This window comes from Xyrauchen texanus, chromosome 1 (assembly GCF_025860055.1).
Source record: "Xyrauchen texanus isolate HMW12.3.18 chromosome 1, RBS_HiC_50CHRs, whole genome shotgun sequence".
In the NCBI taxonomy this organism is placed as follows: Eukaryota; Metazoa; Chordata; class Actinopteri; order Cypriniformes; family Catostomidae; genus Xyrauchen; species Xyrauchen texanus.
In genome coordinates this window covers 29,749,213-29,766,099 of record NC_068276.1, presented here as the reverse complement: position 1 = coordinate 29,766,099, position 16,887 = coordinate 29,749,213, and the positions used below count along the sequence as shown (strand labels likewise).

General features: G+C 39.8%; 1 protein-coding gene across 1 annotated transcript in view; it reads left to right on the top strand.

Moving 5' to 3' along the window:
• LOC127647452 (anoctamin-5-like) overlaps positions 1-16,610 on the top strand; it is a 50,430-nt gene extending 33,820 nt beyond the window's left edge. Inside the window, exons 9-19 of the mRNA XM_052131708.1 lie at positions 360-420; positions 997-1,148; positions 2,950-3,024; positions 3,203-3,431; positions 3,719-3,897; positions 4,009-4,106; positions 6,300-6,430; positions 8,221-8,426; positions 8,695-8,897; positions 8,990-9,095; positions 13,530-16,610. Coding sequence (XP_051987668.1) covers positions 360-420; positions 997-1,148; positions 2,950-3,024; positions 3,203-3,431; positions 3,719-3,897; positions 4,009-4,106; positions 6,300-6,430; positions 8,221-8,426; positions 8,695-8,897; positions 8,990-9,095; positions 13,530-13,751 — 1,662 coding nt within the window. The 3' untranslated portion in view covers positions 13,752-16,610. The remainder of the gene's footprint in view (positions 1-359; positions 421-996; positions 1,149-2,949; positions 3,025-3,202; positions 3,432-3,718; positions 3,898-4,008; positions 4,107-6,299; positions 6,431-8,220; positions 8,427-8,694; positions 8,898-8,989; positions 9,096-13,529) is intronic.
• The last annotated feature ends 277 nt before the right edge of the window (positions 16,611-16,887 follow it).

Sequence of the window (16,887 nt, the reverse complement as noted above, 5' to 3'; positions counted from 1 at the left end):
TCAACAAAGCAAAAACACCATTAACAGACTTTGGTGCCATTCTCACTTTCTCAGCCTTTGCCCACTTCTTCAGAATGCAACGACTGACGCTCTTCACATGAGCAGAAATTTGGTTTGGAATACATTTAATGCACATGTAAATTAATATTTTTATCGGATTGCAAAGTGTAGGGGACATATAAACAGTACATTCGGAATCTGCAATCGCATTGAATTTATTCGGATTGATGAAAATGTGTGCATGTAAACATAGCCAATGTTTAAATACTGAAAATACTTAGTAAGATAGACAGCTGCAAATATAATACTTTCTTGCCTCTCTATTTCTCCTTTTCTCATTTGTAATCCTCTATTCTCAGCAATCTCATTTGTTTGATAATGAGGGGACTGTGTTCTTTGCCATGTTCATGGGCATTTGGGGTGAGTGAATGCCTAGAGCACTTTTTAAAATACAATAACTCCCTCTAGTGGTTTGCAGGATATCTCTAGCTAACCTCAACATCTAGTGAGATTAGGAATATGCACAAAGCATTTCAATGTGTTCATACTGTCAAAGAATCGGTCACAGAATTGAATCTGTAATGGAGCTTATTTATGCATGCTGTTTAAAAATGTATTAATGTGTGAAGAGGGTAGTGATGCAAACTTATTATTCATTACCGAACACTGAATTCATTTCAAATTAGGCTAAAAATGAGTCATGCTTATGTAGTGATTTGATTAATCAGTACTGTATGAATATTCCTGCTCTCAGTGAACTGTGTACTTGTATATTATCAAATGTTTATTCATCACCTTATTATGTTGATAGAAGAGCACTGTGTTACCATAAAGCTCGATTAGTTAGATTAAAATAGCATTTATTTTAGGTGTGAGCATTGTGACTTTGAATCTGCTATTCTGAAGTCATTTATTTTCTGGGTGAAACTAATAAGCAAAGTTGCCTGTATGTAATTGATTGTCTCTCATCTTTCTCTCTCTCTGGGCGCTTTGCAGTGACCCTGTTCCTGGAGTTCTGGAAGCGAAGGCAGGCCCGTCTTGAGTATGAGTGGGATCTTGTGGACTTTGAGGAGGAACAGCAACAGCTCCAGATCAGGCCAGAGTTTGAGTTGAAGTGCACAGACCGCAGACTGAACCGCATCACACAGGTACACAACATGTTGTTGATGTAGCCAAGTAATGTAGGACATGCTCCTGGATCAACTCTCTGTGTTAGTACTGGAACAACATTCCAAAACCTGTCCCTTACTATAACCTAGACCGCCAAGTGGTTGATCAAAAGCCCCTAACCCCAGATTTTAATCTAGTCCTAACCCAAAACCTAACCCTGAAATCTGATTGGTTGATAGGAATGTTTTTCCAAGACCAGCAAGGACGTTGGTCCTGGAACATGTCCTACCTGGGTAAATTATGTTAAGTCCCATGCACACCAGTATCACATGTGGGTAACTAAACAACTTGTGTACACAGACTCCACTTGTCACACATACACAGAGACTCAAAACAGAGACAATTCTGCTGTCAAATATATGTGACATGTGAGTTTTATATGCATTGGATAGATTTGGTACACCACTGACATTAAATCAGTCCTATCATTAGGGGAGAGGAGGGTATACTTGAAATTAATTACATAATTATTGCAAATTGCTAAACTTGCAACCTAACACAATACAAAATAAAATTATGTAAAAGAGTATATCATCAGTATATGCATGTAAACGGTTAGACTACTGTACATGTGGGTTTCATGTGCGTAGTTACATTATGTTGCAATTCTGTATGAATTAATATTTTAGTGTCTTAGAAGAACTCTGGTTGACTGAGTCGGCACCTGGCTGATTGAAAATCTGCCTTAGTTGTTTTACATAATATGGATGAGCTGAGTAAATACAGTATGTACGTGTTTACTTGAAGTCTTCTGCCCAAACCGGTTCTTGACCTATCATTTCACACATAACCATCATTTCAAAACTCTTGTTTCTTTAAAGTCCGGCATATTTACAAGTCATCGTTTCACATGTTACAAATAAGATTCACAAGTTTTCTCTTTCTGCCCGACTTTATTTCTCTTGATCAGAATATTCCACTCTCTTTGGACAAGTGCTAAATAATTTTAGCCTTGCTGACTTTCTTTCAGGGCCAAGCTGTTTTAATTATGTGCTTATATGCTTTTTTTGACAACAAGGCCTATAAATTTGTGGACAGAACTAAAAAAGCACATGCGACCAAGGAGGCCTACAAACCTGACTCCGTTACATCAGTTATGTCTGGAGGAATGGAGCAAAATTCCAGCTACTTATTGTGAGAAGCTTGTGTGCTTGTATTTTTTAGTAAAATCATAGTAACCATAAAATTAAACTTTACATTACTATATTAACACCATATTACTGTAGTAACATCGTGGGTAATTGCATTAAAACTATGGCTTCAGCAGACATGGTTAATTTGACCTGGTTCAAACATTTTTCCCAACTCCCTGACCTTCACTGTGACCACTGCGAGAAAACATTTGTTTGAAATGTATTATTATTATAAGTAGTATTAAAGAAAATAGGAGTAGAGATGGGCAACAGGATGGGTAAAAGGGGGACAAAAGGGGAATCAAATCTGTTCTGGGTCGTCTGACCAAGGAAAAATTTATACACACCGTCATTACACCCCACGCCACTACAGCGACACTAGGGGTGCAGTTTTATCTTCAGTTTATGCGTTTCCACCAGACTAATGGAGTGCAAATAGCCACGCTGTGTGGCAGATGCTATTTACACCTAGTGCAAATATTCTCTCTGAAAATGTAAATCATTTACTGACACTGATACTAAAAGGATAAAAACTGATCGCGACTCAAGGCAAATTGTACTTGATCAAATCTGTAATTGTGACTGAACACATCTAGTTATGAAAATTGCAGTTCTTGACTTACTGACACACTCTTTATGGTCACAGGAAATGGAGCCTTATCTTCCTTTCCCCAGCAAGTGTGCTCGATTCTGTCTTTCTGGGGCAACTGTGCTGTTCTGGGTGAGTTAGTAAGCTACACTGAGAAACTACTTTGTATATTGTAGATTTACAAGTTGTCAGTCAGTTGGATTTATTTTCATGCAGAAATGACATTTTGACCATTCATTTAAACACTTAAATAAATAAATAAAATGTCTTAAACCCTTTTAAAGTCTTTCCCTGTCCTTGTGTTTGTTAGACGTGTCTGATCGTGGCCTGTATAATGGGAGTAATAGCATACAGATTAGCAGTTTATGCAGCGTTTGCCAGCGCCATGAAAGACAGCCCCACCAGTAAGATCCAGCTGGTGGGCTCTCTAATCACCCCTCAGCTGGCCACCTCTGTAACCGCTTCATGCATCAACTTTGTTATTATTCTCATCCTCAACTTCTTCTATGAGCATGTGGCCATTTGGATCACTGATATGGGTGAGCAACAATGTCATCCTTGTTTCAGACAAGAAACGAGAGTCAAGATGTGTTTCATTGAGTTTGTTTGTCACATTGAATTAAGTATGCATCCAAAGCAATGGAATCTTAAAAGACTGGAAAATAGCAAGATTTTATGTAGTTTGATAACAATTAATTCTGCACTGATGTGCACATACTGTAACGTGGAGCCGATTAAATGTGAATATTATCTCCTCTGTTTGTTCAGCTGTATGGAAAATAATTATAATCTTTTTGGCCTAACTTATTCTATTTGTATCTCCCAGAGATCCCCAAGACATATCTGGAGTATGAGAACAAGCTGACGATGAAGATGTTCATGTTCCAGTTCGTGAACTACTACTCTTCCTGTTTCTATGTGGCCTTTTTTAAAGGGAAGTTTGTGGGTTATCCGGGGAACTACAGTTACATGTTTGGAAAGTGGAGCTCTCTGAGAAATGAAGAGGTAAGACTTAAAATATCAGTACTCAATAAGACCTAATATTGTTGAATTATTCACTGAAATGTGAGCATGAATAGTTATTAAGTGTCTTGATCAATGCATTTTGTTATTTAGTGTGCCCCTGGGGGTTGTCTGATTGAGCTCACTACACAGCTCCTTATTGTCATGGCTGGAAAACAGATGGTTGGAAATGTCCAGGAGGCTCTGCTGCCGTAAGGAATACAGTGAACTTATGAGAATGATTTTGTGTGTTTGGCCTATAATTAAAAAAATATTTGGACTTTATCATTGATACATTTTAAAGGTCCAGCACAATTATATGTTCTTCTAAAGATTCTTTTTTTTCTTCTTCAATATTTTGCATATGTGTTGTTGACATGAAATACTTTAAAAGTTGACATGTCCTGTGGTATGACATGTTGTACTCCATCAAAACTAGTTTATACAACATTTTGGAAGATCATTTATAATTATTATGCAAGCAGCTTTATCTTTCATATTAATTTACAGACTACATGGAATGTCTGTTCTAATTAAAAATAAGAAACGCAGAACTTTTTAAAACATTGAGGCAAAAAGGTGATTGAAAATGGTGAAAATGTTGAAATGGTTACCAGTTACAGGACCTAAGATATACAGTTTCCGTTATGCATGTACAGTATCTCACAAAAGTGAGTACACCCCTCACATTTTTGTAAATATTTGATTATATCTTTTCATGTGACAACACTGAAGAAATGACTCTTTGCTACAATGTAAAGTAGTGAGTGTACAGCTTGTATAACAGTGTAAATTTGCTGTCCCCTCAAAATAACTCAACACACAGCCATTAATGTTTAAACCGCTGGCAACAAAAATGAGTACATCCCTAAGTGAAAATGTCCAAATTGGGCCCAAAGTGTCAATATTTTGTGTGGCCACCATTATTTTCCAGCACTGCTTTAACCCTCTTGGGCATGGAGTTCACCAGAGCTTCACAGGTTGCCACTGGAGTCCTCTTCCACTCCTCCATGACAACATCACGGAGCTGGTGGATGTTAGAGACCTTGTGCTCCTCCACCTTCCGTTTGAGGATGACCCACAGATGCTCAATAGGGTTTAGGTCTGGAGACATGCTTTGCCTTCGCCCTCAGCTTCTTTAGTAAGGCAGTGGTCGTCTTTGAGGGTCGTTATCTTGCTGGAAGACTGCCCTTCCGCCCAGTCTCCGTAGGGAGGGGATCATGCTCTGCTTCAGTATGTCACAGTACATGTTGGCATTCATGGTTCCCTCAATGAACTGTAGCTCCCCAGTGCTGGCAGCACTCATGCAGCCCCAGACCATGACACTCCCACCACCATACTTGACTGTAGGCAAGACACACTTGTCTTTGTACTCCTCACCTGGTTTCCACCACACACGCTTAACACCATCTTAACCAAATAAGTTTATCTTGGTCTCATCAGACCACAGGACATGGTTACAGTAATCCATGTCCTTAGTCTGCTTGTCTTCAGCAAACTGTTTGCGGGCTTTCTTGTGCATCATCTTTAGAAGAGGCTTCCTTCTGGGACGACAACCATGCAGACCAATTTGATGCAGTGTGTGGCGTAAGGTCTGAGCACTGACAGGCTGACCCCCCACCCCTTCGACCTCTGCAGCAATGCTGGCAGCACTCATATGTCTATTTCCCAAAGACAACCTCTAGATATGACGCTGAGCACATGCACTCAACTTCTTTGGTCGACCATGGCGATGCCTGTTCTGAGTGGAACCTGTACTGTTATACCGCTGAATGGTCTTGGCCACCATGCTGCAGCTTATTGTCAGGGTCTTGGCAATCTTCTTATAGCCTAGGCCATCTTTATGAAGAGCAACAATTTTTTTTTTTCAGATCCTCAGAGAGTTCTTTGCCATGAGGTGCCATGTTGAACTTCCAGTGACCAGTATGAAGGAGTGTGAGAGCGATGACACCAAATTAACACATCTGCTCCCCATTCACACCTGAGACCTTGTGACACTAACGAGTCACATGACACTGGGGAGGGAAAATGGCTAATTGGGCCCAATTTGTACTCACTTTTGTTGCCATCGGTTTAGACATTAATGGCTGTATGTTGAGTTATTTTGAGGGGACATCAAAATTATACAAGCTGTACACTCACTACATTACATTGTTACAAAGTGTCATTTCTTTAGTGTTGTCACATGAAAATATATAATCAAATATTACCTAAAATGTGAGGGGTGTACTTTTGTGAGATACCGTATATATATTTTTAGATGGAGAAAAAATTATTTATAAATATATATTTGTATATTTTTCTTTATTTTACCTGGTCATTTTTTATGCAGGAAATATTTTCTATGCGCTCGCCAAATACAAAAAAGCAAAAACACATAATGGTCCCTTTTGCCTGTGTCGCAGACTTCTCAGAAACTGGTGGGGCAGCAGAAAAGGGCGGAGTCATCCGGAAAGCACTTATAGTAGATGGGAGCAGGATCACGATCTGCAGAACTTCAGCCAGTTTGGACTCTTCAATGAATACCTTGAGATGGGTAAAGTTTACTCAAATACACATTTTTATGTTACTGGATGTTGATGTACCAGAACTCCTTAAAGGGATAGTTCACCCAAAGATAAGAATTATGTCAACATGTATAGTTGAAGTCAGAAGTTTACACACTTAGGTTGAAGTCATTAAACTCATTTTTGAACCACTCCACAGATTTAATATTAGCAAACTATAGTTTTGGCAAGTCATTTAGGACATCTACTTTGTGCATGACATGATTCATTTTTGCAACAATTGTTTACAGACAGATTGATTCACTTTATTAACTGTATCACATTTCCAGTGGGTCAGAAGTTTACAAACACTAAGTTACTGTGCCTTTAAGCAGCTTGGAAAATTTAAATAATTATGTCAAGCCTTTAGGCAATTAGCTTCTGATAGGCTAATTGGAGTCAATTGGAGGTGTACCTGTGGATGTATTTTAAGGCGTACCTTCAAACTTAATGCCTATTTGCTTGAAATCATGGGAAAATAATAAAAAAATCAGCCAAGACCTCAGAAAAAACATTGTGTTCCTCCACAAGTCTAGTTCATCCTTGGGAGCAATTTACAAATGCCTGAAGGTACAATGTTCATCTATACAAACAAAAGTACGCAAGTATAAACACCATGGGACCATGCAGCCATCATACCACTCAGGGAGGGGCCGCATTCTGTCTCCTAGAAATGAATGTAGTTTGGTACAAAAAGTGAAAATCAATCCCAGAACAACAGCAAAGCACCTTGTTAAGATGCTGGAGGAAACAGGTAGACAAGTATCTATATCCACAGTAAAACAAGTCCTATATCGATATAACCTGAAAGTCTGCTCAGCAATGAAGAAGCCACTGCTCCAAAACTGCCATAAAAAGCCAGACTACAGTTTGCAAGTGCACATGAAAGATCTTACTTTCTGGAGAAATGTCCTCTGGTCTAATGAAACAAAAATGTAACTGTTTGGCCACAATGACCATTGTTATGTTTGGTGGAAAACGGGTGAGGCTTGCAAACCAAAGAACACCATCCCAACCGTGAATCAGGGGGTGGCAGCATCATGTTGTGGGGGTTCTTTGCGGCAGGAGGGACTGGTGCACTTCACAAAATAGATGGCATCATGAGGAAGGAAAATTACGTGGATATTTTGAAGCAACATCTCAAGACATCAGCCAGGAAGTTAAGCTCGGTCTCAAATGGGCCTTCCAAATGGACAATGACCCCAAGCATAACTGCAAAATTGTGGCAACAATGTATGATGTTGATGTAAACGTCTGACCCACTGGCAATGTGATGAAATAAATAAAAGCTGAAATAAATCATTCTCTCTACTATTATTCTGATATATCACATTCTTAAAATAATGATCCTAACTGACCTAAGACATGGAATGTTTTCTACTATTAAATGTCAGGAATTGGGAAAAACTGATTTGAAATGTATTTGGTTAAGATGTATGTAAACTTCTTATTGTATTCACCCTCATGTTGTTCCAAACCTGTCATTGATTGTTAAAAAAATATGCATTGCAAGAGAATGGTGACTGAGGCTGACATTTTGCCTAACCTCTCCTTTTGTGTTCCATGTAAAAAGATAGTCATATGGGTTTGGAACAGCCTGAGGGTAAACTGTCCTTTTAAGGTTATATTTAATCCATACAAATAAGTAATTAAATAAAGTTTTTGTCATTGTGCAATTTAAATGCTACAAATTATGTTTTTCATAGAAGAGATTTTCTCATTTTACTTTTAAGCATCTGTTAGTCCTGTATCTGAACCAGTCTCCTGTGTCTTTTAACAGTGATCCAGTTTGGATTCATAACACTTTTTGTGGCCTCTTTTCCACTGGCCCCTCTTCTTGCCCTTTTTAACAACATTCTGGAGGTGAGAGTTGATGCTTGGAAGTTTACCACACAGCTCCAAAGGCCAGTAGCAGCAAAAGCACGCAACATTGGAGCCTGGGAAGAGATCCTTAATGTGGTTGCTATCTTGTCTGTGGTCACAAATGTATGTACTGTAAACCAGTTTGTTACACTTTCTGTAGTTGTTGCAGGTTGTTGTTCAGTAGTTTCACTGTCTTAGGTAGCTTTGGATGTGGCTATGTACACAGTTTGCTCATTTTAAATACAGTCAAAGACATAGTTCACCAAGAAAATGACATTTTTGTCATTCCCTTTTAATAAAAGGCTCACACTGTTAATTGCAAATAAGCAGTTTCCACTGTGCATGTTATCCATAGCTGTTCCTTTGTTTCTCTCTATTCTTTATTCCTCAGGCCTTCATCATGGCGTTCACATCAGATATGATTCCTCGCCTGGTATATCTGTACGCCTACCACCCCGGCAGTGAGGCCACCATGAGAGGTTACATCACCAACAGCCTGTCCATGTACAACATCTCTCAGATCCCTGGGTATAATCTAACTGAGTCTGAAGAAAACCCCTCCTGGTTTAATAGCACTACCATCACAATGTGCAGGTATTTGACCTTGTGTGTGTGGGACAAAGACAACTATATTCTATGTAGACCTACAACTATCTTTGAACAGTAATCATATTTTTTACCTTCAGATATCGGGACTACAGATACCCACCTGGCCATGAAAAGCAATACACTCAAACAATGCAGTTCTGGCACATCTTGGCTGCTAAAATGGCCTTCATCATCATTATGGAAGTAAGAAATTGCATAATCCAATGGACTCTTGTTAATTTTAAACAAATTAAAAACTAATTTCTAACATAGTGAACATCCAGTGACACAGTGATGATCAAAATTAACCTTGCCACAAATAAGCCACTCATTATTTTCACATACAAATGAGCTTTTGATTCACCACAAATGTTTGCAGCTCTTCAATGGTAGTGGAGAACTTGAAGCAAACATTTGGCAACAATGAACAATTTGCCACAAGATTCTGCAAAGCTCATTTGCATTTGAAAATGATCAGTGGTGAATTTGCGGCAAGTTTGCAGAAAATTTGACATGAACTCTAAATTTTTGTAAGGGTCATGGGCTATCTATGTTAGAACATCTTTAAGTTAAACACCCAGCTTGATGGCTCTGATTTGAGGCAGATTGTGAAAGGAGGTTCAATATTTTGTCTGCTAAAATCAGTCTGTGTTACTGATTTTCCCAGCCTGGTCTCATGAATATTACATGACTGTGGCAATATTTTTCAAAATGAAATTATGTCTTATTACACATTTATGAAATGTCCTGTGCGGGCCCCAAAAGTGAGTGAAATGGTGTCATAATCAGACGAGATTGTTAAGGTGAATATTAGATTTTAATGAGAGTATAATGAGTAAAACGTACCTCCCTTACCTAAACTTTTAACCTAACCTAATCATTGGTGTCTTAAAAGATAAATGAGAGGTGAACAAAACAGACATCCTTACCTTTAACCAACACCTTGGTTAAACCTAACTAGCATATTTTCTAAAACAACTACATTCTACAACTACATCTTGTCTCACGTGTCAGCTTGCGTGCTTGACTGGTCTCGAGCTGTATACTTCACAGTTTAACTTTCTATGCTAATCACATTGGTATAAGTGTATAAATGTGAGTCTATAATACAAAATGTAAGGGGTTAAATGTATGTTGTTGTTTTTTTCACCTGATGTGTTATAGAAAGTGTTTAGATATCAAACATAGCAATGTGTTAGTAATAGTGTGAAAAATAAGTGTTTATAAAGTTATAATCAGCCGTTGTACTCGTGATTTGTGTGCAAGTAAATAAAATGCACACTTGTTGTAGCGCCTTTTGTACACATTTCACCGGGAAGCTGCAGCTAAACATAGATTGTGGCACGTAAAAGTCAGTTTTCAAAAATATAGTAACGTTGTAAATGTAGTGTTCATTCTATAAGACTAGGCTAGAATTTTAGTGGACAAAGCTGGAATTTGTGTGCATGCACAACAGCACTGAGACCAAAACAGTGGCAAAACAGAGTTCGGAATGCTTACTACCATACTACTCTTACTATTCCTGCCATAGATGTAGAAAATAGTATGGGTAGTATGCCATTCTGAGCTTGGTATGTGTTCTTTAACATACTACTTTGATGTGACCTGGCATAGTGTGTCTTATTTTTCAGAAACATTTTATTATGAATGTAGTCCTAACCAGGGCCTTAGCCAGGGTTTGAAATTTAGTGAGGTCCACAGTGAGGTGTCAAGACGTTTACAAAAATTACACCTACAAACGCAACCTATTCTATACATCAAAATGAAATATAAAAATTAAAGTGACCAGGGGGCAGGGGGGACTGCCAAATGCAGATGCAGGTCCGCCAGGAGACCGTACCCGGCTCGGGAATTGCTACGCAGAATTCCCGAGCCAGAGGGCTATGGAGGAAAAACATTCAGGGAGTGCAAGCTTTTGTGGACTCACCTGGGGGTAAATGCGTGCGGGTTTGCCTCAGAAGAGGGGAAAGGCACTATGCACAAGCGGTACACCCGGTCAGCTGTCCCGTGTTACCGAGTTTTACGGGCTCTGACCTGAAGAAACATGGGCCAGGGCCGACTCAAACTTCGGAGGCTTTTGTTCTCACAAGGGTATTGGGTGTTGCCCAGCCTACTGCTCTGCCCATGTCTGCTAGAGAGGTGCCAGTGGCCGGTGCCCACGAGAATGCCATGCTCCTCATAGAGCGTACTCAAACCCGCAAGGCGGCAGGCACGACCTGGGTCTAGTTAGCCGGTGCAAGGGCATTGATGACCTTGTGGAAAAACCTCTATTGGGGAAAGCATCCCACAGCAAACAAAGAGCTGCTCAGAATCATCTAGAGCTCCGGACATGGCAACGATAAGGCTGGGTCTGCCTCCTCCTGGGGCAGTTGCTTGCAGGTTCACTGTCTGGCCCTGAAGGGGGGCCGTAGGAACCTTAGGCACGTAGCCCAGTCTGGGCTCCAGGCAAGTGTCGCTGACAGAGAATGCTTGCAGGTCTCCAACCCTCTTGGTGGAAGTAAGCGCGAGGTCTTCTGGGACAGGAAACTTAGCCTGACTGATTCTAGAGGCTCTAAGGGGGTTCTCTGGAGGCCCGTAAGGACCACGTTGAGATCCCATGAGGGGAACAGGCATGGCCTGGGAGGGTTCAACCTCCGGGCGCCTCTTAGAAACCTGATTATCAGGTTGTGCTTTCCTAGGGACTTACCGTCCAGCACATCATGGTGGGCGCTATTGCGGCAACATATACCTTTAAGGTCCTTTCCCTGTAGGAATGAGAACACTGACCCAACTGCGCAACTCTGTGGGCCTTAAGATCGGGAAAAACACCAATTTGCGAACATGCACCACTTTAGGGCATAAAGCTGCCTGGTGGAGGGATGGGACTCCTGATGGGACTTGCCTTTGACCTGAGGGAGTACCAGAGTGGGCAATGGGAGTTTTCTTGAGGAGCGAACAGGTCTTCCTGTGCTTTGCCATAATGTCCCAGACCAGCTGAACCACCTGGGGTGGAGCCTCCACTCTACGTTGAGTGGAGCCTGTTGCAACAGCGTGTCCGCTGATGTGTTGAGGCTGCCTTGGAAATGAGTGGCGTGCAGTGACCTCAGTTGGTGCTGACTGAGGAGATGGTGGGCGAGTTGTGACATATGATGAGAGCGATTTATTTACGCTACCTTCGCGGTGCTGTCTGAATGGATCAAGACGTGCTTGCCTCAGATCAGTGGGAGAAACCTCAGCAGGGCAAGAAATACAGCCAGCAACTATAGGCAGTTGATGCGCCAACGTAGCCGCGGGCCCGACCAGGAACCGGCGGCTGCGTACCCGTTGCACACCATGCCCCAACCCTGTTTGGAGGCATCTGTGGTGACCACGATGTGCATGGACACCTGCTGCAGGGGGACTGCTGTCAGCAGGAAACAGAGGTCTGTCCAGGGGTTGAATAACTGACAGCAAAGGGGGGGTAAAGACCACACGATACGTGCCGCTGCACTGAAGCCAGTGCTTGAGCAGTCTAATATGCATCAACCCTAGTGGCGCGACCACGGCTGAGGATGCCATGTGCCCCAGGAGCCTCTGGAACTGTTTTTGCAGTGCCTATTTTGAACGACAATAGGCAATTCAGCACTGACTGCGTGCGCTCGTTTGTGAGGTGCACTACCATTGAGACTGAGTCTAACTAGACCTGAAGCCCTAGATGGCTGAGGTGCCTGAGCACCTGGTCCCCGTGAGTGCATAGTGCCTCTTGAGAGTGAGTTAAGATCAGCCAGTCGTCGAGGTAGTTGAGTATGCAGATGCCCACTTCCCTTAGCGGGGCAACGACAGGGACAGGCCGAAGGGGAGGACTTTGTACTGTTACGCTCGGCCCTCGAACGTGAATCGTAGAAAGGGTTTGTGTCGGGGAAATCGAGATGTAAAAATGCGCGTCCTTCAGGTCTACTGCTGTTAACCAATCTTGATAGAGATTGTTAGAATGTGTTTTTGCTTGAGCATCTTGAACAGGAGCCCGGTTGAGAACTCAAAGGTCCAAGATTGGCCTCAACCCACCTCCTCTTTTGAGTACGATGAAGTAAGGGCTGTAGAAACCCTTCTCCAACTCGGCTGGAGGGACAGGCTCCATCACGTTATTTCACTTACTTCTGTGCAAATATATTATCTTGCTAATCAGTGATCAAACGCGATGTGATGACAAAAGCAACAGGTGATTTGCGGGGCATGAGCATTCACTGCATTGTGCTGCTTGTCCAAAATTAATCGCATTGGGTTCTGACTTTAAGTGGAAAATTTTCAGAACTAACATGCCGATTTCCTGTGTGATCATGTTGCTTGAAACGTGAAGGAACAGTCAAATTAGTCAGAGCTGAATATCATCATGTCTGGATGAGAAATATAACCATGAAATGAGCACAGTAAGTATTGAGACCTTTGTGAAGCTTTAGCATAAATAGTGTTTGTAGTGTCATTTTATAAACAAAATGAAGTGAGATCTAAACAGGAACTATAGAAATAAATTCTCAGCACACATTACTATGTTCACAGTTCGTTATTCATTTATCTAACAAACATTGACACACAAGCTTAGAAAAAATTATAGAACTGTGTTTGTTTGAATTCAGCTTTAGGATGTGATTGTGATGGCTTTTCCTTTCTTTCCTCTCTCAGCATATTGTGTTTGTGGTGAAGTTTTTTGTGGCATGGCTGATTCCTGATGTGCCGTCAGAAGTAAAGGCCCGGATAAAACGTGAACGCTATCTTGTCCAGGAGTACCTGCACAACTATGAAGTGGAGAAACTCAAACTGCAGCTCAGTCAGAGTTTCTGCCTATCCACAGAAATGGCCTCACTGCCGCCTTCCAGTCCAAACAAGCATCAGTTGCTTTCTTAATGTATTGAAATGTCCCTGAGACTTCATCACAACTGAAGATACTGTACTCTGCAAATTGATAGCATGGAGGAATCTTCATATATTTTATTGCAAAAACTCTCTGCCCTCATTCTGACAACTGCCTTTGTTTTTGATTAAGAGCTGCACTCCCCTCAAACAAAATGAAACATATCTTCAACCTGCTTTTTTATGTTTGAGAGAACAATACAGCTCCTTCTGTATTTCTCTCTATATCTATGCTTTACATGAGTCCAGAGTGCCCTTGTGTAACTGCTCTTTCAAAGCTGTGGTGAGTTACTAAGTATCATAATTGAGAAAGGCTTGGAGACAGACCTGCAGTGTCATTTCAGCAGCAAACCCTCTGGAATGCAGCCTTTAACCTGGTGCTCTTCAGTTTGTCCCGGGAGGCAGTTGTGCAGTGAAAGCAGCTTGTGAATATTTAGATATGATAATTAAAAAACTTTTGAAAACTTTAGGAGGCAATAATGATTTTTACATCTGTCCAGCTGCTTGCTGCCTTGATATTTTTGTATTAAAAAAGTAATTTGCATGTTTTGCCCTGTATGTCTATCTATGACAGAGATACATGTGTGTATGTTGTCTTGACTTTTTATTTATTTTTCCTTTAGTTTTTTTTGAGGGTGTGTGATGTTTAGTGACAAATCTTGGTTCTACCGAAGCTGAGACAAGAGAGGCACATCTGCTTGCTTATCTTACTGCTGTAATATTGATTATATAGTAAGTATATTTCCTGTAGTACTTGTATTATCATGGCTCTGTTGAAAATATTTAAAGGAATAGTTCTCCCAAAAATGAAATTGTCTCATAATTTACTCACCCCCATGCCATCCCAGATGTGTATGACTTTCTTTCTTCTGCAGAACACAAATGACATTTTTTAGAAAAATATCTCAGCTCTGTAAGTACATATAATCCAAATGGATGTGTACTAAAATGATGAACCTCCAAAAGCACATAAAGACAGAATAAAAGTAATCCATAAGACTCCAGCGGTTAAATCAGCGGTTAATCTTCTGGAACAATATGATAAATAGTGTGGGGGAGAAACAAATACAAATGCATGTCCTTTTTACCATCAATCGGCACCTTCACATTCTTTTGTTTTTGTCTATTTGCATTCTTTATGCATATCGCCAGCCACCTGCTGGGAATTTAAGAGAATTTAAAGTAATAAAGAACTTCTACTTCTCACCTACACCTGTCATATCCCTTCTGAAGACATGGATTCAATCACTGGAGTAATGGATTGCTTTTATGCTGCCTTTTATATGCTATTTTAAGATTAAAAATGTTGGTACCCATTCACTTGAATCGTATTGACCTACAGAGCTGAGATATTCTTCTAAAAATCTTCATTTGTGTTCTAAAGAAGAAAAAGTCATACACATCTGGAATGGCACGAGAGTGAGTAAATAATGAGAGAATTCAAATTTTGGGGTGAATTATTCATTTTAGTTTTCCAATTCTTTTTTTTTTTTTTTTTTTTTTACTAGGAAGCGTAGAAACAATTATTTTCTTTGTGTAACATTTACCAAACCCACATTTTGTTCAGTGTAATATTAAACTTTGTAGTAATATTTATTTGAGGATGTATTTATTGTTGCAGGCTAATCATATAGCAAATTTGTTATCTGGTTAAGTTTTTGCAGGGAAGGAATGTTCTTTTTTTTTTCTTTTTTTTTTTCTTTTTTTTTTTAATACGAAGATTAAGCTCTAAGCTCTATAAGGACTTTTATTATTTTCTGATTCAAATTCTGAAAGTGAAGCTATCATGCATCATATCAATCTGTCAAGGTTTGTACATACTGAATAACTACAGAAGAACTGAAAGATGAATTTCATGACAAGGCTTAAAAACATTTTATCAGATCTATCGCATCAGTGATGTATTTTTCTCACCTGATAACTGTGCCTGTACTTTGTGTAACCGTAGACCAAGTGTTGCTGAGATGGGACAAATTATTCTAGTGGACTTCTAGAGATTTCCATAAATGTCAGGTTTAATTTTCCATGTTACCATGGGAAATTCGTTTTGAGGTGTGTAATGAAGATCTTGTAAGAAGACAGAAGCCAACATACTGGAATTGGTATACACCAGGATAATGGTTACATTGCACAGAATGAATCAAATAATTATGAATTCTAACAAGGTTACTTGGGTTGTTTTGTTATATTTCTGGACTGATGCATTGATTTGGTTTCAAAATTCAAAACTACAACATTTTAAAAAAAATGTGGTTTACTCTACAGGGACTCTATGGGTTTAAAACAATAATGAATGCTATTATGTCCTCAAATTGGTGTGAACACGGGCCTTGTCAGTTTTAAATGTGTCTAATGTATCACCTGAACTATGTTGTACATTATTTTCATATGCCATATCAGTTCATTTAACTCTATATTTTTGCATTGTTTACCTATTAGATGTGTAATGGAAATTATACTGTCAAATGATTTATGCTGTGAGTATTTTGTTGATCTTATGGATAATTCAAAATACAGTTTATATAATTATTCTGAATATTGTATTGATTTACTTGTAAATATGGAGTTTTAACTAAAAAAATACATCATATATGTAGACTACCATTAGTAAAATGTGTTTCTCAGGCAAGGATTGGTTTGGATGTTCCTGCGTACAGATGGGTCCATGACACCCATGCATTTGCCTTACACCATTATGATGCTCATGTATGTGCATATGCCTATGGTTGTCAGGTAGCCTTGTCTGGCTACATGTGTGCAGAATGTGTCGCATTAATTGTTGTGAAAAGGAAGGTTCATGAATGGTCATTTGTACATCTGAACAAGGAGAATGTGCCAAAATAAAGCATTAAAAAGACATTTAAAACACTTGTGTAACCCTTTGAGCACCGTCTGCACTGCTTTATGGTAAATGAGCACTAGATGGCACCAGCGCTTTCTGGAGGACGCTCTCTACTACCTGTTGTGTGGCGCTTTCAACACAGCGCTGGTATTGTCATAGTAAATTACATCGTTGCAGCAAAAAAATTAAAATAATAATAATTTATTGTCACAGCTGCGTACATTTATATTCAAGGGAAAGGACTACAGTTTCCGATAATCCCAAAATAATAATAAAATATTATCGCTG